Source organism: Nelusetta ayraudi, unplaced genomic scaffold (assembly GCF_046127955.1).
Source record: "Nelusetta ayraudi isolate G7.1 ecotype Tasmania unplaced genomic scaffold, CSIRO-AGI_Nayr_v1 ptg000041l, whole genome shotgun sequence".
Taxonomy (NCBI): Eukaryota; Metazoa; Chordata; class Actinopteri; order Tetraodontiformes; family Monacanthidae; genus Nelusetta; species Nelusetta ayraudi.
In genome coordinates this window covers 1,028,760-1,056,185 of record NW_027466091.1, presented here as the reverse complement: position 1 = coordinate 1,056,185, position 27,426 = coordinate 1,028,760, and the positions used below count along the sequence as shown (strand labels likewise).

Here is a 27,426-nt window from a genome sequence, read left to right as displayed (position 1 = left end):
AAAAACAAACTAAAAAGCCGCCGGCTCGTTCCCTGCAATCAACTTCTCAAATACTCAATTTTCGGGAAAGCCCAGGAGGCCCTGGGGCGACCGGGAGAGGAAACGGTTCACACAGAGGGCTGCGTAGTAGTTCTAGTGGACTACTTTTCTTAGCGGAGGTGCGGATTTTTTTCCTCTTTAATTCAGGATTGGCGTAAAGAGGTGGGGGGGAGGCACTGAATGAGAGCCACTCACTGGATTCGTGCGATATCAACACCAGCCGGCCAGACTAACCAGTCCTGCCCATCCTATTCGACTTTTTTTGGGGGGGGGACAATTTAAGGCGCAAACACAACTAGCCCACCTCTATTCCTGCCGCAGTCCCCCTTTCCCCCTTTTCTCCCACCTCACGGGCTCCTCCACAGACTGAAGACCTCCCGAAATGGCTCAGATACTACCGATACGGTTCCAGGAACATCTGCAGGTAAGCCGAACCGCAGTTTAAAAAACAAAAGAGGAGAAATGAAGGAAAGAAAGGGAGGAAGAAAAATACACGAATCCTAGCTCATCGTTTTGTGGCGCAGCGCTGGCGAGCCGGCACATGTCGCATACAAACGGGCAACTGAAACACGGCTGCGGGGTGGTGGTGCTCAATATAGCCACAGGCCTAGTTTTCTCCTGCCGGCCAGATGATGACTTGTGAAAAATATAATTATAATACATGACTCGTCAGATTGGGACGCAGCCACGGGGCGCCGCAGTTTTCGAGCCCATCCGGAACGATACACAAAGCGGCGCTGTCACGGTGTGCTTGTGTGCGTTTCCCCCCCACCACCACCACCACCACCCTGGAGCAAAACTGCGCTCGTCCCCTGCACTTTGTTTTTGTGCACACAGCTGAGACGCCGGCTGGCCGGACTGTGCGAGCCGCAAGGAAGCCGCGCACTATCTGCTCCTATGCGGTGGTGCTTTTTGCGGCTGCCATGCTGTTGTCAAATGTTGTTCCCTGCAGCAGCAGCAGCAGCAGCAGCAGCCTCACTGGCCGAACACGAATACGACACATACGGCCTGGAAATGTTTTGCAAACCGCTGCCCTTCTCCGCAGAAACCCCACCTACCCTGCAGGGGAATATAGTCCCCCATGTTATATCTTCTCTTTTTTTTTTAGTCAGCGTGTTTAGCCCTCTGTTTGCAGCCTCTTGCAATTTTTATTATTATTATTTTTTTTACTTAATGCAACTTCCACATGTTTGGAATGGGGGGGCAAAAACAAGGCCTGGCCTGAGGAGGGTGGTCTCAGAGAGGGCCTGGCTACGGGGTGTTGTCAGCCTTTGCTCTGGCCCTTTGTGACATCAGAAAGGGCTGTTTGCTAAACTGCACGTCCGAATGCACGCTAAACTTAATGTGATATTGTCAATAACTGCACTGGCAGTTTTGCGCCACATGGGAGCTTTTATTCATACTGGGGGGAAAGAAATAAAAAACCTTGAACATAAAGTCCTCAATATCATAATCCCCATGTGAAGGCCGGTCTCATATTACAAGCGTTAGTGTATTGAATTGTTTATTCCAGCAGCTCATGGGAAGCCTTGGAATGATCAACATGAGCGAGAAGCAAAAAAAAAAAAAAAAAAAAAGGCCCTGTGGTTGTTGGTTGGCAGCACAAAAATGCCCTTTTTCAGCCTGTGTCTAAAACGGAAAAACAAACAGGCAGCTACAGTATGTGGTCGGCTGTGCAGGGGACCCCCCCGCCCACACACACTTCCCCCCTTCAGCCCTCTTCCTTTTTTGGGTGTTTGACTTTAATAATCTTTGTCCCGCTGCAGCCTGCAAGGGAAAACTTTGTGACACACCCCTCCACCTCCTCTCGGTCGGCCGCTTGTCGTCATGGCAACAGCGAGTGGGGCAGGGAAATGGCCTTTCACTTTGGGGGAGAAGCCCACCCCCCACCCGCCCGCTCTCCCCTTCTTTCTGCTCCCTTCCTCTGGCCAGTAGCCCCACTTTTGTCAGCCAAAGGGCCTTTTATTTCGCCCTAACTGCGACAGGGCCAAGAGAGCTCCCCTCTCCTCTCTGGACAGTATCCGAATGGCTCTCGTCGGGCCCGATCGCTACCTGGAAGCACAGCGGCGCCCTGCGTTATTAGTTCAGATGGCGCTCGGCGGTGCGTGCCTTTTCCCATGTGCACTTCCTGAGTCAGTTCCCGCAGCGAGGCGTCGATCAGCAGCAGACAGGCTTTACGTTCCGCCTCCAGCGTGAAATCCCAGCTCTGCCCCAGTCGTATCCCTCTGTGAATCTAGGTGGCTCCAGCCAAGCAAAAAATGCTTGGAATTTGCAATCCCAGGACTTCGGGCCTCAAGTTGTTTAGGTTTTTTTTTTTTTTCTCCTTCCTCCCCCTTGGTCTGGTATTTACAGCTCTTGTGTTTGTAGTCTGGGCTCAGGTTCAGGAGCATAACACTGATCCAGCTACATGATAGCGGGGAGGGAGGGAGAGAGGTGTCCAGGTTGTTCGACTTCTTGTTCTTGAATCACGTGGTGTTCGTGTTACGCAAAACGCACGTCGGCGGTATTTTCTCACAATAGTGTCTTTGTATCCTTGACGTATTTTGGTTGACCTAATTTTCAGAAAGTGTGTGCCCACCTCAGGGAATCAACTCTTTGTGATGTCACGCTGGCTGCGTTTCCATTACAGTCTTTCGCAAAATAAAAGTGATATTTCTAAAAATTTCACGAAATACATTTGCAATTTGCAGGTGTGTCCATTGAATAGTGTGAAGTGCACAAGCCGTAATTCTCATAAAATTTCGTCCCGCAAGCATTATTGTAATTCTCGCGGGATTTAATTCTCATACATTGTTTGCTGTCAAGAATGGTTGTTATATTTTTCTCTTTGATTACTAGTAAAAAAATATTCAGTCCCCTCCTTAGGTTTTGTGCAATTCTAGGGGTAATGGCAACACAGCCACAGTCTCACTACAACCTGTGGAAGGTCCGTCAAGGCGTCGGCGTTAGCAGGAAGCTAAAATTTAACCTACATGTTGGAGGCTAAATATGATCCCAGGAGCTCCAAAGATAATGAATTGCTCAATGGGACTTGGAACATTTTTCGTGTTGAGACCTGTGGGGCTTGAAGTCTTCGCATCAGAGCCGTTGCTTTAGCTGTGAGACCGTCATGTACATCCTGTTGGTTTTCTGACGTCCCTGCAGGAGCCTGCCGTACCTCGCACCGTCATTACCACTGAGCTGCGTGCTCAAGTCTCCCCTCCGTCATTTCTTCCTGTCCTCCCTGCTTGTTAACCTTCACTTTGATTTACGGTCGCGGGGTCCAGGCTGTGTACACAAGCACGTCAAAGCGTCTCATTAATCGACCAGATGGATCTGTGCCCAAAAAGAAAGTGTGGCTGCGTCCTCTCAGCCTGCAAATGGTCTTTAAATCGTGCGATTCATGTACAAAACGAGATAAGGGAAGTCTAGGACTGTGACTGTTTGGTTGGAAGTCTAAAAGGTCTAAAAAGTAGATGCCTTTCGGGGCTGTTGGACCGTCAGAGCCTGCGATCTGCAGCAGCCCGTGCTAACGGAACAATGCTCTGCATCCCTGAAAGCGTCTGGAAAACAAATGGCCCCGCCGTTTGAAGTCGGGAGAGCCCGACCTGCAGCTCTGCGGCTGTGAGTGCCGTCCTGGTGTCTGCACCAGTGAAACCATGCCGCCGCTTCCAGCCAGCGGATGTGACGGGCGGATGAGACCAGCGGGCCCTATTTCTGGCCCGCAAATTACATCAGCATAGGAAGCCGAACGAGGGGGACTAAGAGAGAACCCATCTGTGTTAGGTCACCGCAGCTCAATCATGGACATAATGAAAGAGCGTTCATTCATTTGCATGCACACAGTGTGTCCTTTAGTGACATGCAAAATGACTCACGGATTAGTCGGAAATGGCTCATTTACATTTGTTTCACGTCTGGAATTCATTTGCAGATGAATTTCTTCCATTGTGTTTTGGTTGATTCCATTCTAAAAATCAGTTAAAACAGGGAATATTCCTTTTTTTCGCCTTTGAATCTTTTCAAGGCACGTCAGTCTTCCTGAGCGCTCGTCATTCTGTTGATATGAGACTGACTCCAAAATATTTTGACCCTAGCTAAGAACAGACAGCGGATTTTGAAGAGAGAGGCCGCCACGTTAACTTAGGAGACACAGGAATGGTGAGCTGGAGGACACCATCAATCTTCACTGTTGCTCAAAGGGACAGAACAGCCCAACAATCTGTTCTAATCACTGTTTAGATGAAACGCTGATAGGAAGAGTTCTTTAAGCCTTCTCAAGTGTGCCTCAGCTGCCTTCTGCCAACATGTAGACGGGCTACGTAGCTCAGCTATGGCCGTCAGTCTCTCCACAGCTGCGTATCTCGCTTTTATTTGTCTGGTCCAATGTCCTTCGCAGCCCCAAAAGCCACAGCTGTTGATGCTGCCGGTCGGCTCTTCAGCAGTGCGTCCGTCCGCCCAGTGACTCACCAAAAACAGTTGAGCGCTCTATGGTCGCCGTCATCGTCACCATCAAAGTTCGGTTGCTTTTGTCTCTGCTGGTTTTTCTGGCCTGATTGTTCCTCTCAGCTGTTCAGAGAGGATGGGGGGGGGCAGCAGTCTGATGTGGAACTGGAGGTAGTTAGTTGGTCTCGGGAGGAAGGCGGTTGTGGTGCAAGTCTGAGTCAGTCGCCCCTCCCTGAGCTACTCATTGCCAAAGCGAGGCCAGTGTTCCTGGAACCGCTCGGTGTACAGCAGACTTAAAAGTTTTCTCTAGTCCTCCTCATAAAAAGCGCACATTTATCACTCCGCCTTGCCCTCTCCTTCCCACACCACACGGGCTGTTCTCTAACAGCCCCCCTGGCTTGCCTCTGATCTGGGTTTCAGCGTGTCTCCAGCTCTTCCTTTCACTCCTCCTCCTTATCTTCACCCACACTGCCTCTATCCTGCTTATCGTCCCCTCGAGCCCCCGGAGAGAGTTTTGGCAGCCTTGAGGAAGTGCAGCATATGGCTCCAGCCCTCCCTCAGGTCTTCTCTCCAGCCTCTTCTTAACAAGCCGTTATCTTGCACTGGCCCACCGCAATTCAACGCAGTGTTAGCTGACCTACCCATATGTTTGAAATTGAAATGAACGAACAGAATTTGGACTTAGACCCTGGGAAACACATGCAAATGCAATGAAATATATAGTTTTAACTGTGTTTCTTGACTCATCGAAGCTAATACTCAGTGGAGAGACCCTGCCTCAGGTGGAGGAGTTCAAGTATCTCGGGATCTTGTCCACGAATGTGGTAAAGAGAGCGCGAGATCAACAGGCGGATTGGTGCGGCATCTGCAGTGATGCGGTCGCTATACCGATCTGTCATGGTGAAGAAGGAGCTAGGCCGAAAGACGAAGCTCTTGATTTATCGGTCAATCTATGTTCCTACCCTCACCTATGGTCATAAGCTTTGGGTAATGACCAAAAGAACGAGATCGCACATGGAAGAAGTGAATTTCCTCCGTAGGGTGCACCCTGCCTTGAAGTAGAGCTGTTGCTCCTCCACATCGAGAGGAGCCAGCTGAGGTGGCTCCGACATCTATTTTGGATGCCTCATGGAGGCCTTCCTGGAGAGGTATTCCGGGCATGTCCCACCAGGAGGAGATCCCGAGGAAGAACCAGGACACGCTGGGGGGCCTGCGTATCTCGGCTGGCCTGGGAACGTCTTAGGGTCCCGCTGTATGTGCAGGAGGAGGTGACTGGGGCCAGGGAAGTCTGGGTGTCTCTGCTGAGACTGTTGCCCCCGCGACCCGACTCCACATAAAGCGGTAGAAGATGGATGGAATGTTCCAACAACCTTCGGCTTTAAATGAACAACTGAGTCGAATCGACTCCATTCAAAGTCACAGGGTTGTGACGGTCAACGTGCCTCTCAGTCATCCGGTGAGACAAAGCAGAAAGACTAATTCAGCATTTAGGCCAGCCCCGCTTCATAACACAAACTGTCACCGCTACAGTTCATCACTACCCATTTTATCCGTCAGTCATCAATGACTGTTTCCTGTTGACGCAGCTGGAGTTCTGATTGCATACTGTGTGCGTATCTGCAACCAGTGTGGTGCCTTCAACGGCTGTCGTCCTGGTCTTCGGTGCCCTCCGTTGTCTTGAATCGTGTCACCAAGTTCAGCGATAACCTTCCCTCTTGACTGAATCACTAGACAAATGTCAAGAGTCAGAAGCCAGCATGTTTCTGTTTGGTATATTGTGAGCTTCGTCCACGGTCACAAAGGGCAATTCCTTTCATGTTGGTGGTCCATCACTTGGAATCAAAAGTTAAAAGTTCACGTCTAACACAAAAGCAGCTTCAGAGAACATTGACAGAGGCAACATTTAGGACAGAGTTAACTAAATTGGGGAGGTTTAAGCCCTCAATGCAAAGAGAGAAATTCTTTTTTTTCTTCCAATTTGATTATAATAAGTTTAAAAAAAACCATATTGATTAGCTTTTTATTTTTGCCTATAATTAGTGTCACAGTTTAAGGCTCAGTCTGCCTTCATAGCAATCATTAGTTGGAAAGGGGACTTAAGAGAAAACAGCTGGTCAGTTAACCTTTGACTGAAGAAAACTCGCCTCCTTCCTGTTTGGACATGATTTAAGTGCCGAGGTCGTGATTTGTCACTGGGCTCTGCCAGTCAACTGCAAGATAGTGATGCCCTTGTGATGAGCCTCAGAATTCCTTTCCTCTGCCCTCACACAGCCATCAGAGGACAGACTGTGTGTGTGTGTGTGTGTGTGTGTGTGTGTGTGTGTGTGTGTGTGTGTGTTTGTTATGGTCCGTCTTCCCTCTTCAGTTAGTTTGACGCCGTGTACAACAAATCCTCTGTTTGCCGCCTTTAAGCTTCCTCTTGCATTTTTCCTGTTTTGTTGCTCAGTTGAGATTTCACACATGGCAGAAGGTGACATCAGTTCAGCAATCCTTCCCATTTAGAAAAGCAATTCTGCTGAGTTATACACTGGCTTGGGTCGCGGGTAAATCCGACTTATTAAAACAAGTCTGATTTACTTTTGCGTCTCATGTGAACTCTGTCTGGGGTTTCCCAAACAGTTTTCCCTGAATGGTTTATACCAAAGAATCCAGCGGTGATTAAACATCCCCTCAGCCGTCTCCTCACTCCTCACGAGGATCAAATACAGTGTGAGAGCTCGGGGTTTGGGCTTTCCAAAATAAAACGCGCCGCTGTGTTTATTGATGGTGTGTTTAAGTTGGGATGATTGTCCCAGTTACGACCAGTTCATCTCGGATGTGCCGCTGAAGATTAGACCGCTGCAGTGAATGCGGCAGACTAAAAAGCAACTATGAGAGTGTAAAATGATGCTTTGCAAGTTAACAAGCTGTTGACTGTGCTGTGCCCACGCTTGTTCCCTGGCTCCACGCACCAGCAGACCTCCTGTCTGGAAAACAACCCTCAAGAATATCACTGGAAAATTAGATCCGACCTGCTGCTATTGCAGGACTGTTTTCACTCTGCTACGTTTTTCCACCTCGGGACAAATGGCAGACTGCTGTTGTGTTTTCCTGTTGCCCTTTTTTCTGCTTTCAAAGAAGTCAGTTGTCCTTCAACTGTGCCAAGAAAGAGCTTTTTTCCTGTACCTTTGTGGTGACTGCTGTTGAATCAAAAGCAGAGCAGCAACATGTGACAAATGTGTATATATTCTTGTGAAAATGGCCAACAGTGATGCCTTTGCCTAGTTAATAAATACACAGTCACTTCCCAAAACCATCCATCAATCCATCAATTGTGTCCTGGCTGTCTCATTGTGAGGGCGGGGTTACACCCTGAGCCAGTGGTCACTTTATCACAGGCCCACACACAGAGAGACAAGTGACAAAACTGATGGTGCTGTTATTTTGGGATAAGAATCCAGAGTATCTGGACAGGACCACTCACTCTTGGAGTGGGAATTGATAAGATTTTATCAATATTAATGCTATTGTCGATTCTGCTTATCAATCCAATTCCTTATCAGTTCTCCAAATGATTCCCGAGTAGTTTTTTGAGGGGGGAAAAAGTACTTCTACACAGTCTTTGGCACCAAATGCAACCATTTCATTTTTTCCAAAATTTCTGCACAAGACAACATGGAAATGTTTAGCTTAAACAGTGATTTAACAGTGTTTGAGTCTTGTAACATTCAAAACAATAATGCAAATATTGTGACTTTAATTTATAAGCTTAAACTAAATGTGAGTCAATAGTTAAAATCTCCTTTTCTTATAAATGATATAAAACGGTGACAAGTCCTCTGGTTAGAAAAATAGGCAAGTATGCCTAGATAACAATTTTGAAAATACTGTTACTGTAAACTTGTCAGAGAGTACACAGAATGAACATTAACAATTTTTATGCAAGAATATGAGCATATCTGCTCTTGAAGGGTTACTGTGACTGTCTCATCACAGGGAGAACATGCAAACTCCACACAGAAAGGCCCTGGCCACAGGAATCGAACCCGCAACCTTCCTGCTTTGATGCAACAGTGTTGCACCACACGGATACTAACATGCAAATTGCTGTTGTCAGCAGCAAAATGTGCATATTTTCCAATTCATCCGTTCTGTATACAGCATACAGCTACAATCCATCTCACTTTATGCCAGAATGTCCAAACAGTTCAAGGGTAGGAAAAGCTAAAAGTTGTCAAATTCTAAACCTTCCACCCTGCCTCTGGTTTCCAGTTGCAGAACATGGGCGTGAACCCAGCCAACATTGGGTTCAGCTACCTCACCATGGAGTCAGACAAGTTCATCTGCGTCAGGGAGAAGGTGGGGGAACAGAACCAGGTGGTGATCGTCGACATGTCCGACCCCACCAACCCAATCAGGAGGCCCATCTCTGCCGACAGTGCCATCATGAATCCTGCCAGCAAAGTCATCGCTCTGAAAGGTACGTGAGGAGAGTGACACAGTCGGCCGCACTCCTGGTTTGGCTGCTAGACAATGTCGTGCTGGCTTTGCGTTGATAATGACTCTATTAACCTGGAAGGCCTTGGTGTGTATATCTGTTTGGAAAGGAGTCCGTAGAAAGCGTTTGGGAAGATCATTCAAGAAACACCCTCAGAATATTGGATAAATCTAGCGTTTGTCACTTTTAAGTGGACCAATTGGATCATGAATGGAGGTGGAGGCAGGTAGCCACCAGTAGTACACCTGTAGTACACCTGTGGTACACCACAGAGACTCACCAGAGCCAGTCGTGAGGCCAAAACACACTGACCACTTTGGACATCACTAAATTCTTTCCAAAGAATTCAGTGATGTTTATTCTTCCTTCATTCTAAAGATGCCTCTGTTTTTTGAAACAAAAGAAGGAATCAGTCAATGCGTCGACGTTAATCACACGCACTGTCGTTTTCTTTGAATCCAGTGCAAACCTAATGCCCATTGAAAACACTTAAGACTAAACTGCTTACTACATAACAATACGTACTTATTACAACAATAATAAGAATTGGTTTTAGATCTGCTGCACCAACACGGCTCGTGCTGATGATCTGCTCTAATGATCCTGCTCTGTCTCCCTCCTGGTGCGACCCCGGCTTCCTCCTCTGCTCTTCTCCCCTCACTCTCCCCGACTGACACTTTGCTTTTTCTCCCCTTTTTGCTTCTTGTCCTTTTCTCAGACGGTGAGTTGCTCTCTGTCTGTCCGCCCGCCTGGCGCTCTGTTGTGGTGACCGAGTAGTATCCATGTCTCTCTCTCATAAAAGCTTCCACCAGCACACACAGCCATTCCCGCCACTGATCAGTTTCAAAAAGGCAGATTAATGCTCGGCCATGACTTCCAGTGACGGCCCCTTAGCTTGCATCCACACCCGCACTCCGACTCCAACCTGCTGGAACACATCGGCCTTTTATGAGAACTATACATGTGTTAGCATGACTCGCTGTATTCCGGTAGAGAGTGTGTGTGTGTGTCATCAGGTGGGCCACTCGAAAGGTTCTTAAATACCGGGCAATAGGCGAAGCGATGCCAATAAGCGATGCGAAAATACAAACCACCGCTTTTTACACCACATCTTTTACAACACGACGATCAAGGATCTCAAGATTTGCCCAGTGAAATTTGGCCAGTACTTTAGAACGTCCGTCGGACAATTTGAAGGACTGCCCCGTCAACTGGCTCCATGTTTGCAGAGGGAGAGAACAAATTACCCAAGTTTTGATGCGACGTCATCGACATGCCAACATCGTTTTGATTGGTCACAGGTCCCGCCCAGGTCACCTCCGCAAAATTCAACACAAGAGCGAAGAAATAACAGCTGCTTTTTCGCTCCGTGGAAATTAGCTGCCAGCGTGTGAAGTTGCATTGACTTGAATAGGTTTTAAAAAAGGCGAATCATTCGGCTCGTGAATTCGCTCCCGGTGTGTAAGGACCTTAACGCTGCTGAAGGCTTGTGTGAGACCACAAACGCCAACCTATATCATATCAACCTCTAGTTCTTTTTTTGATTCTGTACATCAAGCCTGTCATGTGTATGTCATCATATTTGAGACACAATTTATTTGATATTTGAACTTCCCTAGTGACAAATAGGGATTGTTCCTACTTTACACTGCTCACAGAGACCCACAGCCAATCATTTATTACTGCCACCTGCTCTCTGTTGACAGGAAGTGTTGGTCAGTTTCTTGTGTACACAGCGTTTTGGCACAGCCACCCCACATTAACCAGAATGACAAAAAAGTCTTTGTCTCTGCGTGTGGCTTATCAGCTGCACATTTTCCTTCTCTGGAGGTCTTTAAATATTTCTTTTATCGACGCAAGATTTAAAGCATTTCCACTCCACTGGCAACACAAAGGCAAACACAGCAGCACAATACTGCTGCAGGAAGTGTTTCTAGAGAACATGCTACGCTGTGCCAGTACGGCTTTTTATTTTTAAATAACATAAATATATATAAATATATGTATGTATATTTATCCTCTATGCCTTAGAGGAGGCTTTTAGTCCTGGCCAAACATACAGAACACTGTATGTTTGAACTGAATTCCACAGCATTTTATGATTGAATGTTTTTCAGTCTGAACCCCTCAAGGTTGTTTTCTGCTTACTGAACGAAGCAAAATATTTGCCCAAAACCGCTTGTGAGCTCAAGTGTCAAACTCAGATAAATGTTAGGATTAATGCAGCCCACTGATACTAAAAGGAGAACCACGATTAGAACACATGTGGTTTATCTTGTAATAGGGGCACTCATTGAAATACTTGTACTGTTGCCATTGAAGGATATAACAATGTTCGACATACAAAAACATTTTGTAGAAGTTGCCATGTATGATTATTTGCCTGGTTGAACAGGGAAATAAAATGTCTTAGTCATTTCATACATCTTGCATCTTTTTATTGGGCCAATTTTTCCAATTTATTGGTCACTGTAAACGCCCCTCAGTTTTTTTCATAGGAAGTTGTTATAACTGCAGGCAGTAAAATACAGGGGAGTTCAACCAAAGTGTCAAATAACAACAATGATTTTATCATCCATGAGTCATCGTCCTCGTCTTGACCGTGCCCTTCCTCAAGACCTCTAAATCTGCTCCAATGTTCTCGTGCGCCCCATCCCCGTTTCCCTGCCGCCCCGCAGCTGCGAAGACGCTGCAGATCTTTAACATTGAGATGAAGAGCAAGGTGAAGGCTCACACCATGACGGAGGACGTCATGTTCTGGAAGTGGATCTCAGTAAACACCGTCGCCCTGGTGACGGACTCGGCCGTCTACCACTGGAGCATGGAGGGAGATTCCCAGCCGACCAAAGTGTTTGATCGCCACGCCAGTCTGGTGGGCTGTCAGATCATCAACTACAGAACTGACCTGCAGCAGAAGTGGCTGCTGCTGATCGGGATCTCAGCGCAGGTATCCCACGCGTCTCGTACGGCTGCTGTACTTTAGTGTGTGTGCTTAAGTTAAAGTGAGGATACTTGAGAAAAGAAAATACAGTGGTAAAAGTAAAAGTACTGACTCAACACCGGTACTCAAGCAAAAATAAGAAAGTACAGATATTTGGGTACAAATGTAGGGAGTAAAAGTAAAAAGTCATCAGAAAAATAAACTCTCAAGTGCCATGCAGGTATGTGAAAAATCTACTCACAAAGTATTTGTACTTTGTTTCTTTCCCCCTCTGTGTACATGTGCCAAAAAAAAACAACAACATATAACCAATAATTGGCCCACTGGAAACAACACTGTTTTGTTGTGTTTTGCCTCTGCCCTGCAGCAAAACCGTGTTGTCGGGGCGATGCAGCTGTATTCTGTGGACAGGAAAGTTTCCCAACCCATCGAGGGCCACGCCGCCGCCTTCGGGGAGTTCAAAATGGAGGGAAACACCAACTCCTCCACCCTCTTCTGCTTCGCTGTGCGCTCACAGGCAGGCGGAAAGGTGACGACCTCCTCTTCAACAGCGTCGCCTACGATGGAGTCCTCGATTAAGAAACGGCTTAATTGTTTGTTTTTCACTCTTGCAGTTGCACATCATTGAAGTCGGTCAGCCAGCGACAGGAAACCAGCCATTTACTAAGAAAGCAGTGGATGTGTTTTTCCCGCCTGAGGCTCAGACAGACTTTCCCGTAGCGATGCAGGTGGGTCTCGACCAGACCAGATACTCGCTAGTTTTCATTCAACTGAAAGTGTTGAAAATGTTGGCTGAGTGGAAATGGTTTTCTCTCTCCCCTCAGATTGGTAGCAAGCACGGCGTCATTTATCTGATCACAAAGTACGGCTACATTCACCTGTACGACCTGGAGTCCGGAGTGTGCATCTACATGAATCGAATCAGTGCAGAGACCATCTTTGTGACGGCGCCGCACGAGGCCTCCTCCGGAATCATCGGGGTCAACAAGAAGGGACAGGTGAGGAACTGGCGCCGAGCGTGGGCGTGGTCATCATCTGGAGACGAGAAGCAGGACTCTCCTCCGAGCCCGACCTCTTCGCACATGGACGTCTCCTTTTCATTTCCAGGTCCTGTCAGTGTGCGTTGAGGAGGAAAACATCGTCAACTACGCCACCAATGTCTTGCAAAACCCCGACCTGGCCTTGAGGATGGCGGTGAGGTCCAACCTGGCCGGAGCCGAGGAGATCTTTGCCAGGAAGTTCAACACGCTGTTTGCACAGGGAAGTTATTCAGAGGCGGCAAAGGTGGCTGCATCAGCGCCCAAGGTATGTCTCGTGAAATGTCCCTCAAAGTCTCAAGGATGCTGTCAATACTCTGAAATGATCTCATAATGACGACAATATGTTGATTGTGAGGAATAAAGGAAATATATCTGATAGAGAAAATAATTTATTCTCTGAGACTTCAAACGAACCCATTTATTAGAAGGAAGAGCTGTGAGCATACAATAACATTGAGTTACGTATTACTAATAATTGTGCTTTATTTTTTATGGTTCTTTCTTAATACATGTTTTTTTTTGCTGCTATTATAGTTTGTGGCTGCTTCTGTTGAATTCTAGTCATCATTAACATTACCTGTTTTGGAAATGTGTTCTGAGAAAACAGCAGATATGATGAGCATGATTCTGTATGTATGATCATATTAAAGCACATATTAAAAGCATTCAAAAAACAAAGAATACAGTCTTCAAAGACAAAATGCAGAGAAAAAAAGACTCAAATGCATCAATAGAGCAGTAATAAAGGAGAATAGAAATAAAAAGCACTCAATTCTAAGCATAAGAGAAAAGAAGAGTCTTTACCCTGGATTATAATACAACATATACAGTATAGATAATGCACTGTAAACAGAATGTACAGACTAATCATGGACTGTGATCCTGTCTTGCCACATGCTCCTCCCTCAGGGCATCCTGCGCACGGCCGAGACCATCCGTAAGTTCCAGAGCGTCCCCGCCCAGCCCGGCCAGGCCTCTCCGCTCTTACAATACTTTGGTATTCTCCTGGACCAGGGCCAGCTCAACAAGTTTGAGTCTCTGGAGCTGTGCAGACCGGTCCTGCAGCAGGGTCGCAAGCAGCTGCTGGAGAAATGGCTGAAGGAGGACAAGGTAGAGCTGGAGGCTCGGTTCAATACACGGGCGAAGGCCAAGGTGGTACTGAACGTGACGGTGGATGTTTTTCCAGCTGGAGTGCTCGGAGGAGCTGGGCGATCTGGTGAAGGCGTCCGACCCCACCCTGGCTCTGAGCGTCTACCTCAGAGCCAACGTCCCCAACAAGGTCATCCAGTGCTTCGCCGAGACGGGGCAGTTCCAGAAGATCGTGCTCTACGCTAAGAAGGTGAAGTCACGTCTCAAAAGGAGAAAGTCCGCTCTGGTTTTTTTTTCCCCCCCGGCGTGCTTGTCTGAAGTCACGCTGTGCCCTGCGGCAGGTGGGCTACACCCCCGACTGGGTCTTCCTGCTGAGGAACATGATGCGCGTCAATCCGGACCAGGGCCTGCAGTTCGCTCAGATGCTGATCCAGGATGAGGAGCCGCTGGCCAACATCAACCAGGTAGCGCAAACACACCAAAAGCGACACTCGCCTGAGACAGATGATGGCGTCGACATACATGCCGCTACATTCTGCACGACAGCTCCTGCACTCACAGTCACACTGGCCAATGTGGGAGCCTCCATCTGTGTTATTCCAGATGTGCCAGCAATGCAAAGAATTCACTGAATCAGTGACTCCCTCTTCCTTCTTAAAGCCACATCATTGCGCACAGACGTCGTACCTCCACACACATCGTGAATGGTGCAAGACAACTTTCTGCTCAAACTGCAGATCTAAACTACTCCACCTGCTGGTCGACCGATGGCAGGGATTCAAATTCTGTCATGTCCATCACCTGCTCTCTGCTCTCTGGTCCTTCATTCCTCGCAGATCGTAGACGTGTTCATGGAGGGCAACCTGATCCAGCAGTGCACCTCCTTCCTGCTGGACGCTCTGAAGAACAACCGGCCCGCCGAGGGACATTTGCAGACCCGTCTGCTTGAGATGAACCTCATACACGCCCCGCAGGTTGATGTTCACGCTGGAGCGTCACTCACCTGGAACAATAAGAAATGGTTTTTGCACGCTCACCTTTGTGTGTTTCTTTTTCAAGGTAGCAGATGCGATCCTGGGGAACCAGATGTTCACCCACTACGACCGGGCCCACGTCGCTCAGCTGTGCGAGAAGGCGGGTCTGCTGCAGAGAGCGCTGGAGCACTACACCGACCTGTACGACATCAAGCGAGCCGTGGTGCACACGCATCTGCTCAACCCCGAGGTGCGCCTCCGGAGGCGCCGTTACGCCCCGTGAACATTGCCTCCTTTTTAGAATCCTTTTTTAACCCCGCTGCAGTCTCATTCATTTCCTGCGCGTGTCGTCTCTCTGATCCTATTTCCAGTGGCTGGTCAACTTCTTCGGCTCTCTGTCCGTCGACGACTCTCTGGAGTGTCTGAGGGCCATGTTGTCGGCCAACATCAGGCAGAACCTCCAGCTCTGCGTCCAGGTAGCGTCCAAGTATCACGAGCAGCTGGGGACTCAGTCCTTAGTGGAGCTCTTTGAGTCCTTCAAGAGTTACGAGGGTAGGTTGCCACCGGCCGGCCGGGCTCTCGGGGCAGATTTACGGCGTGTTGTATTAAAGCCGAGGAGTAAATCAGCTGAGCCGCTCGCTGACCCTGTCGCTCTGCCTTGCCGTCTCCATCCAAGGCTTGTTCTACTTCCTGGGCTCCATCGTCAATTTCAGCCAGGAGCCCGACGTTCACTTCAAGTACATCCAGGCCGCGTGCAAAACGGGTCAGATCAAGGAAGTGGAGAGAATCTGCAGGGAGAGCAACTGCTACGACCCCGAGAGGGTTAAGAACTTCCTCAAGGTAACGTTGCTCCGCGCTGCCTAAATGTCAGAACTTGTTCTTTTCAGTGCAGTCAGACATGCGTTAATCATCCTTCCTTCTCCCTTCGCAGGAGGCCAAGCTGACAGACCAGCTTCCCCTCATCATTGTGTGCGATCGCTTTGACTTTGTTCACGACCTGGTGCTCTACCTCTACCGCAACAACCTGCAGAAATACATCGAGATATACGTACAGAAAGTAAGATCAATGCTGCTCTGCGACTTTTAACATCATCTTGTGAGTTGTCTAAGTTGGATTTTGGCTGTGGCTGTGACACTTCCATTTAGAAAGCGTTCAACTGGTTTTCAGGTGAACCCCAGTCGTCTGCCAGTGGTGATCGGTGGTCTGCTGGATGTGGACTGCGCCGAGGACGTTATCAAGAACCTGATCATGGTGGTGCGGGGCCAGTTTTCCACCGATGAGCTGGTGGATGAGGTTGAGAAGAGAAACAGGTAAATGGTGAATGGACTGCACTGATACGGTGCTTTCCAATCCATTTTCACCCATTCACTCGCACACTCTTACACTAATGGGTAGCTCTTGCCATGGAAGGTGCTGCCAGCCCCATTGGGAGCAATTTCAGGTGAAGTGTCTTGCCCAAGGACACAACGATAGACTGGCTGGAGCGGGATTTGAACCGCCAACCTTTCGGTCATTGGACAATCCCCTCTACCTCTTAAGCTACAGTTTCACTATTTCCTATTATACTCACTATCATAGTCTCACATAGTTGCTTCTGATGAAGTGAGTGGTACTGAGTGGGAAAGTCTTTGTATCTTGCCGCCCTCACTGTGGGTGAGAGCTCAGACGAGGCCCTGAAATTAAAACACGAGCCGTCCGGCTGTCCGGGCCCGCTCGAGTCAAGGCCCAAGCCGCAGGCAGCCTCATCTGGAATCAACAGTGCTGAGCCTGAACCAAGCCCAGATATGTGTGTGCATGTCTGAGCACACACCTCAGCTCCATATTTAACGCTGTAACCATCAACACCGACCTTCCGACAATAACAATTGAATAATAAATGCACAGAGGAATACACAACAGTGTCCATTACTTTTTTTGTGTATGTATTAAATCAAACAGGTTAGTGTATGTTAGTGATTGCATTCATTAAATGTACAATTTTATTTTAAAATGAAGTTAATGCTGCCTTAAGTTTAATCAGTTTTCTACACACCACAATGCTGATAGAGGCTGTTGACATTTTCTCAGCCACATTGCTAAGTGTCTGAAAGAATCTGCTGTCCAACTTCTGTCAAAACAGCTTAGATAACCACTGCAGGCTTCCTTCCAAGACTTACATGACCAGTCAAAAGTTTGGACCCACCCGATGAATTTAAAGTCTTTTCCTTCATTCTCATGACTATTGACGTTGCAGTTTCTCACTGACTCACTCGAGCGTCTCCTCAGGTTAAAGCTGCTCTTGCCATGGCTGGAGTCCCGCATCCACGAGGGCTGCGAGGAGCCGGCTACGCACAATGCACTGGCCAAGATCTACATCGACAGCAACAACACGCCGGAGCGCTTCCTGAAGGAGAACCCGTTCTATGACAGCGCGGTCGTCGGCAAGTACTGCGAGAAGAGGGACCCTCACCTGGCCTGCGTGGCCTACGAGAGAGGACAGTGTGACCTGGAGCTCATCAAAGTGCGTGAATGGAAACAGTCGAGCATGCAGGGTGTGAATAACTTTAACTTCCAAATAGTTTTTGGATGAGGATCAAACTCTTCATAACTTTTTCTTAGGTGTGTAACGAGAACTCGCTATTCAAGAGTGAGGCTCGATATCTGGTTCGGCGGAAAGACCCGGAGCTCTGGGCTAACGTGTTGGAAGAAAACAACCCGTTCAGAAGGCAACTCATAGACCAGGTAACGTGTCCCTCAACTCTGGCAGCATCAGCTGCTGAGAGACGTCTTCTCAGGTTTTCTATCTTCCTCCCCCTTGTATCGCACTCCTTCGCAGGTGGTGCAGACGGCTCTGTCAGAGACCCAGGACCCAGAGGAGGTGTCGGTCACAGTCAAGGCCTTCATGACTGCGGACCTTCCCAACGAGCTGATCGAGCTGCTGGAGAAGATCGTGCTGGACAACTCCGTCTTCAGCGAGCACAGGTTGTGAAACGGACCTCGCAGCCAGGAGGAAGCGGCGACGGTCTGGCCTCTAAAGTTGTCATTGTTTTGATGAATCCTGCTTCTCTGTGTTGTGGGGGTGTCATTTGACAGGAACCTCCAGAACCTACTCATTCTGACGGCCATCAAGGCAGACCGGACTCGTGTCATGGAGTACATCAACAGGCTGGACAACTATGACGCTCCCGACATTGCAAACATCGCAATCAGCAACGAGCTCTACGAAGAGGCGTTTGCCATCTTTAAAAAGTTTGATGTCAACACCTCGGCCATACAGGTGACGTTATTTATACCATTTTAATGCGGTAGTGCTAACACTCTGACATTCTGACGTTCCTTTTCTCCGGGATTATGTTTTACTTATCGTGTCAACCCCACAGATGTTTGAAAGTGAATTTTAAAATCTTAAAGTTCAGCTTGTTCCAAATGTCGACCGCTGTGAACCGAAAACTTCTGCGATCATAGTGATGTGAACTCTGATTTACTTTTTCGATTCTTCTTCTCAGTATTTATATTTTCGCCCCACTCCTGCCTATTAAAAGTAACTTCTATAAACTTGGACCGTTACAATCCCGGCGTTTCGCTCGTTTCGCAGCACGCACACAAGCCAGGTTACATAACGACTCTTTTTCCGCCCGCAGGTCCTGATTGAACACATCGGGAACTTGGATCGCGCCTACGAGTTTGCAGAGCGCTGTAACGAGGCGGCCGTGTGGAGCCAGCTGGGCAGAGCCCAGCTGCAGAGAGACCTGGTTAAGGAGGCCATTGACTCCTACATCAAAGCTGTTGACCCCTCGGCATACATGGAGGTGGTCAACGCCGCCAGCAAGAACAGTGAGCACGCCGCAGATGCAAACACAGCCATGGGCCAACAGCACGCGCGCAGTCTAGTGGTGCAACCGGTCTGAGTTCAGACTGAAAAGTGTTGTGTGTCTTTGCAGATAACTGGGAGGACCTGGTTAAATTCCTGCAGATGGCTCGGAAGAAGGCAAGGGAGTCCTACGTGGAGACGGAGCTGATATTCGCCTTGGCCAAAACGAACCGTCTGGCTGAGCTGGAGGAGTTTGTCAGTGGGCCCAACAATGCTCACATACAGCAGGTAGTGAAATCGTCACAGGTCGAGTCGTCCAGGGTGGTTTCAAGCGGCAGTTGGAGGAATACAAATTTACAAATATTTGGTCTGCGGTTTTCAGTAAAGGTGTAAATGTTAGACATTAGACTTTGCCATCCATCTCCACACACAGACACAATTATGTTTTTATCAAAGACAAGTTTCTCAAAAATGAACGTCATCGACCTAATTACTACTTTATCAAAAAAAAAAAAATCATCTGTCCTCTTAGTCCTGTTCTAACAGTGACACTAGCTGCGTTTCCGTGACCCCTGGAATTATGCAAAACCTAAATATCGCAATAAAGAACTGGTAATGTTGCTAAAAGGTTTTTACGCTCACATGAAAAGGAAGCTGGTATGTGCTTACTTGTGTCAAACTGGTTCGTAGTTAATATTTGAAACAAGAGTGCGACACCTACTGACCGGGAGGTATAAATGCAGTTGCAGTCGTGTTGTTTTCCCTGTTAACTGCCACCTGTTTCTTTTTTAACATTTGACTTTCTCTTTTCTCTCCAGGTGGGGGACAGGTGTTATGAGGAAGGCATGTACGAGGCCGCTAAGCTCCTGTACAACAACGTATCAAACTTTGCTCGCCTGGCGTCGACTCTCGTCCACCTGGGAGAGTACCAGGCAGCCGTGGACAGCGCCAGGAAAGCCAACAGCACACGGACGTGGAAGGAGGTAACGGGCACATGGGCGGGATACACCTTCACCAAGTTTTATTTATTTATTTCTCCTTTGCCACTGCCGGGCCTCAGTATTGAAAAGGTGCAAACAAGAGTGCAAGGACTTCTTCGTCTTGTGATCGTCTTCCCTCTAACGCTCAGGTGTGCTTTGCGTGCGTGGACGGCGAGGAATTCCGTCTTGCACAAATCTGCGGCCTTCACATCGTGATCCACGCCGACGAGCTGGAGGACCTGATCAGCTACTACCAGGACCGAGGCTACTTCGAGGAGCTCATCGCCCTGCTGGAGGCCGCGCTGGGCCTGGAGCGCGCCCACATGGGCATGTTCACCGAGCTCGCCATTCTCTATTCCAAGTTCAAACCGCAGAAGATGAGGGAGCATCTGGAGCTCTTCTGGTCCCGAGTCAACATCCCAAAGGTGGGTTGTAGCCCAACGTCCACCTCGTTGTCAAAGCGAACCCTTTGGAATCTTGCAATAGAAAGAATTGAGAATCAGCTGCGTTTGTGTAAAGGTGTTACAATCCAACAGCACCTCAGAGTGGTCAAAGGGTGTCATTACATTACTCTGACTTAGACTCTCCTCTTGTACTTTCTTCTTTGATAACAAAACATTGTTACAACAATGCTAAAACATTCCTGACCGTTTAAAGACGGGATTACAGAAAAAAAAAGGGAATTTAAAACAGGTATTTGTGATTTGTGATTTCAGTGAGCGAATGAGAAAAAGCTCTGAATAAATTCTTCCTTCCTTACTGTCAGATCAGACACGCCAGATGCTGGCATGAAATAAAAGTTGTTAGCTGTTTTGATGTGGAATGATACTCGTGACTGCATTTCTTCTGACCAACAGGTCCTTCGAGCAGCCGAGCAGTCCCATTTATGGGCGGAGCTTGTTTTCCTCTACGACAAGTACGAAGAGTACGACAATGCCATCCTCACCATGATGTCTCACCCAACAGACGCCTGGAAAGAAGGCCTGTTCAAAGACATCATCGCTAAGGTGAAAAAAATACAGTTTTTTAGCGATTCCCTCTTCACGCCTCTTCACTTTCAGAGATCCTAACACGGAACCTTTTCATGTCCCTAGGTTGCAAATGTTGAGCTGTACTACAAATCTCTGTCCTTTTACCTGGATTTCAAACCTCTCCTGCTGAATGACCTGCTCACCATCCTGTCCCCGCGGCTCGACCACAGCAGGGCGGTCTCCTACTTCAGCAAGGTAATGACGGACGGCCGGCTCGGCACTAAGTCCTAACGTCCGGTGATAAGCATAGGTCGATACGACGTGACCGTTTACTTGTTGTCGACCAGGTGGACCAGCTGAAGTTGGTGAAGCCCTACCTGAGGTCCGTCCAGAGTCACAACAACAAGTCTGTCAACGAGGCTCTCAACAATCTGCTGACAGAGGAGGAAGACTACCAGGTGTGTTGCTGACGTCGATCAACAAAAGTAGACAAAACGTGGACACATACGCAGAAAAGGGAAGGCAATTTAGGGGTTTATTTTGGGTGCAAGTATTGGTTTTTGCTTCAACGTGAACTCACGTCACTGACTACACTAATTCAGTTCTATCTTTTCTTTGCATTATATTGGCCGAGGTGACTGGTTTGCGCTATTTCTTTAAGGTTAGGGTTAGCGGCAAGAATACACAGAGGAGAGATGAATTTAGGATTGTGTATTCCAGTTGATCATGTTGAATTGATTGCAAAGAATGATTCAAAATGAGTCTGAAAGGATAAACACAATACAATAAGATTCAAATCTACAACAGTTAAAGGAATGCTTAATTAAATGTACAAATCCATCTTGAAAAACGTTCGTTATAGATTTAAATCACTCATTGGTATGGCATTCAGAACTACTCTAATGTTAACGCAACGACTTTCTTATAACATGGTCATTGTCGCCATCTAGCGGCGTAAAGATGACACTACAAAGCGACGTAAGTACAACGAACACGGGGCATTAAAACGTTTTCTCCCTCCAAGGTGGGGCGTGACAGAGAGAGTTTGAGAAGCACTGCGCTAAGCTAAACTAGCAGAGACACGTATGTGTCGATTTAATTATAGAACATAGTAAGCATAGTGAACTTACGTGTTGTCAAGAACCAACTAGGTTAATCCTAAACTACTACCGCCTGCTATTGTGGAGGAAAATAGTTTCTGAACTTACAGCGTACAGGGGAGAGAACGCGAGGGGAACACGTGAGCATACAACGCGGCATAATCTTGTGACATTCAATATATTGTGGGGTTTGGGGGGGCTTCTAACCTTCTAACAGTGTTTTAAACACGTGTCCATTCCAACCTCAACACTCACACTTGAAACTGTTTTGCCTTCTGCGATTTCACTGATTGTCGGCTGCCTGCACTTGACAGGGCCTGAGAGCATCTATCGACGCCTATGACAACTTCGACACCATCGGCTTGGCGCAGAGGTTAGAGAAACACCAGCTGATCGAGTTCAGACGCATCGCCGCTTACCTGTACAAGGGCAACAACCGCTGGAGACAGAGCGTCGAGCTCTGCAAGAAGGACAAGCTCTACAAGGTGAGAAAGCTTACCAAAACATGGAGATCCACCTATAGGTGGCGCTGCTTGTTCATGTATTGCGTTTTCTTTGGTCTGTGAAACTTTAGATGAAAGTAAATCATGCAAGTCATGGTCTTTGCCCTTTGCAGGATGCCATGCTGTACGCAGCAGAGTCCAAGGAGGCTGAGCTGGCAGAATCCCTGCTGCAGTGGTTCCTGGAGGAGGACAGGAAGGAGTGCTTCGCCGCCTGCCTCTTTGCCTCCTACGACCTGTTGCACCCCGATGTGGTGCTGGAACTGGCCTGGAGGCACAACATCGTGGACTTTGCCATGCCGTACTTTATCCAGGTCATGAGAGAGTACCTCGCCAAGGTCAGTGACCCACAACACAACGTGGGATGCCGCCTCCGCGCTTGTGCTGTGAAGAATTTACCAGCAGTAAGATTCATGCAGACGTGCTGGCAAAAAGAGAGTTGTGGCGCTGGTTGACACTGTCTGTCAACCTGCTGTCGTTTGTGTTATCCTAAAATGTTGACCTGTGGACATGTGAGGTCACCTGGGGTCATCTCTTTGGGTTCTTTTCCAGGTTGATGAGTATGCGGCGAAGGTGACGGTCTCTGGCCCTCTTTTTTTTACTCCTTCTACGTGTTCTCTTCCCTGTGTCGTACTTGTTGTTACCTGTCTCCTATAGGTTTCTGATGTAGCATGGACTGTAGACTGAGTGAGGTCTAACGCGCTCTGGCCCTGGAGAGCTGTGGTGTTTGACGTGGGCAGGCTTTTGTTCCAACTTAGCCTCAACACATTACATTGTAGAAAACAAAACTAAAAAACACGTTCAATTGGAATTGCTACAAGCAAGACAAGCCCAGTGTGAGTCTCCATCGTCATGTGTAGATGAATGAAGTTTTATCTTCCCATAGAACATTAAGATCAGTGAAGTAAAACGAGTCAAATGTATAGAAACAATGGAATGGCATTGAATGAGTGCTAGTGCAAGTGAATAAAGCCACAGACTACATGCAGAAAAAGCTTAATGATAAAGTTTTCTAAATTGAGAACTATTTCTATGTGAAAAATTAAATGTCTTGAGAAAGATAATTAAAACGATGGAAATTAAATGACAAGAAATTACAAAAATGGCATTAGTGCATTTATTTGTATAAATGTTTATCTTCTTGGCATTTGATAATTAGTCTAATTAGGACCGACTTCAGGCGGTTTCAAGATCACTCATTTTAAGTGCAGTGTTGATGTCTGGAGCCAAAGCCTGTGCACAGTCCTGGTCTTCAGGATCAATCTGTCTGGGCCTAAAACACTCATCACACTTTCTAACTAATCTCACTTGGGACTGCATCTAGTCTTTGATTTTTTTTTTTTTTTTTTTTAGCTTTGGTCAAGCTTAGAAAAAAAGAAGACAGATCTGAAGCAATGGCACTAAAAATGAAGTTTCTGTTCAACAAGGTGTTACTGTTTGGATGCATTCCCATGTTTCTTACTGTAGGTAACACGTTTTTTTATCTTTTAATAGTTTAACTGTCAATTGTGCTAAAACACTAACCTGGAAAATACAAAGACGAGTCCCCTTCCTGTACCTGTAGAGGAGGTCTCTGCTCATATCACAAACTATTTTTACTCACTTACTAAATGATGTTTTAAATTGAGTGAAAAGGTCCTCTTGGGTGCAAATAAACTCAGTTTCTCTCAAAGTAATTATTATTATTATTATTATTTACATGCTGATTTCCCTCTGATTTCCTTGACGAGTAACTGTGTGGCTTGACCAACCCAGTGTGCGAGAAAGAAAAAGTCAGAATTCCTAATATTTGTGGAAGTCTGCTCACTTACATTGTTGACTGGGATGCATGTCGATGCTGTGAGTGTCATTTGTTTAGCTGTGAGTGGCCGAACACGTTTAGCTTGTTTTTTTTGTAATAACTCACTGTGCTGTGTTTCCATAACTTTGAGTCCCTCTTGGTTTCCCCTCTTGTTAAAGGGTCAGTTCACACCAAACATCTCCCCCCAGTCCTACATAGCCATGATATTCAGTATTCGGTTTGTAGTCAAAATGTTTACTTAAAATAATTCTTGAGAATAATTTTAGACCGTATCCCCATCTCTGAGAGGAGTTTATTCAACTGGCCTCTCTAGTCGTCTCTTCCAGGGCAGTAGGCTTCTGGGAGTTCAGTCTTTTCTTGTTGTTTGTCATTTGGGTGAACAGATCCTTTAATTTTGGACCTAACATTTTTCCTTAAAGCTGTGTAAACTCTCACCAAGCATGCACAGCATCTTCTATTAGGTAAACCTAGCCACAATGTGAGGAACTCGGTGTAGTTCTGTCCTTTTACAAAATCTTTTATTTGTTAATATTTTTATTTGTCAGCAGCTCAAATGTAAATGAAAAAGAAGTTATGGTTTAGTCGACAGGAACGATTACTGTGTAGGTCTAAGACTAAAGACCGTTTTCGGTCAAATATCAGTAGCATTTGAAAAGCACGCTTATTTTCAGGGGGGCACCTGCAGTGTGTGGAATTGGCTTTTGCATTTTGAGAGGTGCTCAGCGTGCAATTATCCTCAGATAATCTCTGCTTTTCCTTTGTTTCCACTCAGGTGGACAAACTGGAGGAGGCAGAAAGCCAAAGGAAAACGGAGGACGAGGTGACGGAGCCTCAGACGATGGTGTTTGGTAGGTTCACCAGGGGACAAAACCATTTGTTGACTTTGAGCGAACGTTTTAGTCTTTGTACGCTGCCTCGCTCCCTTGTTTAATGTGAAAACGTCTGCTGTGTTTAAAAGTGAACCCACGTCTACAGATTGGTAGCCTAATTTTCCGCTCAGACAGAACAATTAGTCAGTCTGAGCATATTTGTCTTGTAAATTAGAGGGGAAAAAAATCCCCATCATAATTCTCTGTGACATTTCTACGAAAGAGGATTGGAGTCACAAGAAGAGAAAATAATATTACAGGAAGGAGATTTTTAATTAAGATTTCATTTCGAATTTTAAGTTGAAATTTTGTGAAAAAGCCAAAATTTCGTGAATAAACTCGACGCAAATAAAGTGGGAATTTTTTTACATCAACTTCAATCTCGAAATGTCAACTTTATTCTTGAAAAAAAAAAAAAAGTGTCTCTTCTTGTGGCCCTAATACTCTTCCGTACATTTCAGTGCTGCTTGTGGCCATCATGAGAAGATCACCTCCTGTGTGTTCTTGTGTTTGTGCAACCAGGCCAGCAACTTATGTTGACCGCCCCTGCTGCTGCTCCAGTGGCCCCCCAGCAGGCCTACCCAGGCTACGGTTACCCCGCGGCAGGCTACTCGGCTCCACCCAACGCCACTGCTGCCAACCCCGCCAACGCCGCCGGCGCTGCCGGATACCCGGCCCAGCCTGCAGCGTACGGCTACTCCATGTAGACGGGTGTCCTCCGCTTCCTCTGTGGAGACGGCTGAAACAATCCTGGGCCTGCATTCCCAACTAAATATCACCCAAGCCTCTCACTCCCCCCTCCAAAACAAAAAACAAAAAAAAGAAAACAGTTTATCAGATGGCGTCAAGGCCGCTGGAGCCTCCCTTCTTTTCCACTCGGACATTGTCGACCCTCTCAGCATGAATTCACATCTCAGCCCTTAGAGAATAGCATTAGTGGCCCCAAACCACCGTCTCCTGTCGCTGTTCAGTGTAGAGATTATTCAACGTGAGAGCAGCTTTTTCCCCCTGTTCCTTCCTCAAGATTCAGCACTAATGAAGAAGAAACTTTGTTCCGGAGGAGGAAGCGGTGGCTCGTGTGTGTGTGTGTGTGTGTGTGTGTGTGTGTGTGTGTGTGTGTGTGTGTGTGTGTGTGTGTGTGTGTGTGTGTGTGTGTGTGTGTGTGTGTGTGTGTTGCGCGACAAGCCCCTCCGCGACTCCGCACCTCTACTCAAAGTTGAGTCAAAGAAGAAATGGGCTCCTGTGTTCAACGTTTCATTTCACAAGTGTCTCATGCTCTCATTTGAATGACTGTTCAATAGTCTTGTTCGTGCCCCTCGCCACAGGTACCAAGTGTTACGGGCCGAAAGAACAAAACGAAAAACAAACATTTGTTTCTGAGCTCACAATACTGTCTGTGTAGGTGTGTGTGTGTGTGTGAGTGTGTGTGTGAGTGTGTGTGCGCGCGTGCATGTGTAGCCTTATAAAGCCTTGGAGAGAGCCGTCGTCAAATGCAAGAAACTCTTAATGAAATTCCCACTCCCTGGCCGCGTCCCGCCTCCGGGTCGGAGCGGGGCGACTCGACTCTTCGGGCCGACGCCAAGGAGTTTCAGGATGACTCTCGGTCATGAGACAAAAAAGAAAAGGGAGGAGAAGGAGCTAAAGAAGAATAATAATTAAAAAAAAATGCTATATGCTGTCTGTGCATGTGCTGCCGAACTATAAAAGCTGCAAACAGGAGCACAATTTCCATGTTACACTCAAGTATATCATGTATTACTAATGTGCTATAAACAAAAGAGGTGTTCAGTGAAATGTTCTCACCGGAACTAACAACAAAGCCGTGATGATACTCATGTAGACCACTGTGGAGAAGCGCAGGGGGAGGGACATGAGAAGAAGCCCTGGTGCCCGCAGGTCAAAGCAGACCCTCACTCTACTGAAAAGTGTGTAATTTAAGACATGTTGAATTACCTTACTAATCCAATAAGGCAGATATTATGGATTAACATATGTATTGTCTATAGTGTGTCGTAGTCTTAAAAAAATGATTTTGTATTAAAAAAGAAAAGTGGACAAAATGTAAAAATGCAGGTGAATAAATTATAAAGGCTGGACAGTTGAAAACCTGTGTGATCCCGCTGGGTCCCTGTTGCAACAAACTCAGCTGTATCACCAGTAACTCCACGGGTCTGCACAGGTCATGCAAACGGAAAGAGGAATAAAGTTTACACACATTGTTGTCTGGAAACACAATTTTTTTTTCAAGTCCCATATTGTGTGGTTTTTTAAATCTTCAGGTTAGAAACCTCATTTGTTAAAATGTCCCCCAGAACTCTAATGACGTATGGAACACAGCATATTTAGCCCTCTGTTTGTAGCCTCCTGCAAAAAGATAATCTATTTGTTCTCTCTGCTGCTTTATTGGAAGCGTTGCGTGTTTGGAAGGG

The 27,426-nt window shown here is 47.0% G+C and overlaps 1 protein-coding gene across 2 annotated transcripts; it reads left to right on the top strand.

Annotated features, from left to right (window-relative positions):
- The first annotated feature begins 3 nt into the window (after positions 1-3).
- Positions 4-27,214, top strand: cltcl1 (clathrin, heavy chain-like 1). 2 transcript variants are annotated; one of them, XM_076033282.1, is made up of 33 exons: positions 4-463; positions 8,716-8,923; positions 11,620-11,888; positions 12,250-12,411; positions 12,497-12,610; positions 12,707-12,880; positions 12,990-13,187; positions 13,832-14,032; positions 14,109-14,261; positions 14,353-14,475; positions 14,848-14,985; positions 15,071-15,235; positions 15,357-15,537; positions 15,662-15,825; positions 15,917-16,042; positions 16,154-16,296; positions 17,252-17,486; positions 17,585-17,707; positions 17,802-17,947; positions 18,059-18,242; positions 18,607-18,799; positions 18,907-19,064; positions 19,595-19,759; positions 19,906-20,181; positions 20,614-20,763; positions 20,851-20,982; positions 21,075-21,185; positions 22,142-22,312; positions 22,444-22,665; positions 22,880-22,906; positions 24,901-24,976; positions 25,520-26,091; positions 26,183-27,214. In XM_076033282.1, the coding sequence occupies exons 1-32, from the start codon at positions 422-424 to the stop codon at positions 25,702-25,704; spliced, it is 5,115 nt and encodes a 1,704-aa protein (XP_075889397.1). In that variant the 5' UTR covers positions 4-421; the 3' UTR covers positions 25,705-26,091; positions 26,183-27,214. The 2 variants fall into 2 exon arrangements, with proteins under 2 accessions (XP_075889397.1, XP_075889398.1); XM_076033283.1 differs by lacking the exon at positions 22,880-22,906 and having other exon boundaries at positions 5-463.
- Positions 27,215-27,426: the final 212 nt, after the last annotated feature.

Bases quoted from the DNA above. Each gene is read 5' to 3' on its own strand.
- cltcl1 (XM_076033282.1), top strand. From the start codon at position 422: ATGGCTCAGATACTACCGATACGGTTCCAGGAACATCTGCAG. The intron at 12,611-12,706 runs GTGGGTCTCGAC...CTCTCCCCTCAG, and splicing joins ACTTTCCCGTAGCGATGCAG to ATTGGTAGCAAGCACGGCGT. The intron at 21,186-22,141 runs GTGTGTTGCTGA...TGCACTTGACAG, and splicing joins CAGAGGAGGAAGACTACCAG to GGCCTGAGAGCATCTATCGA.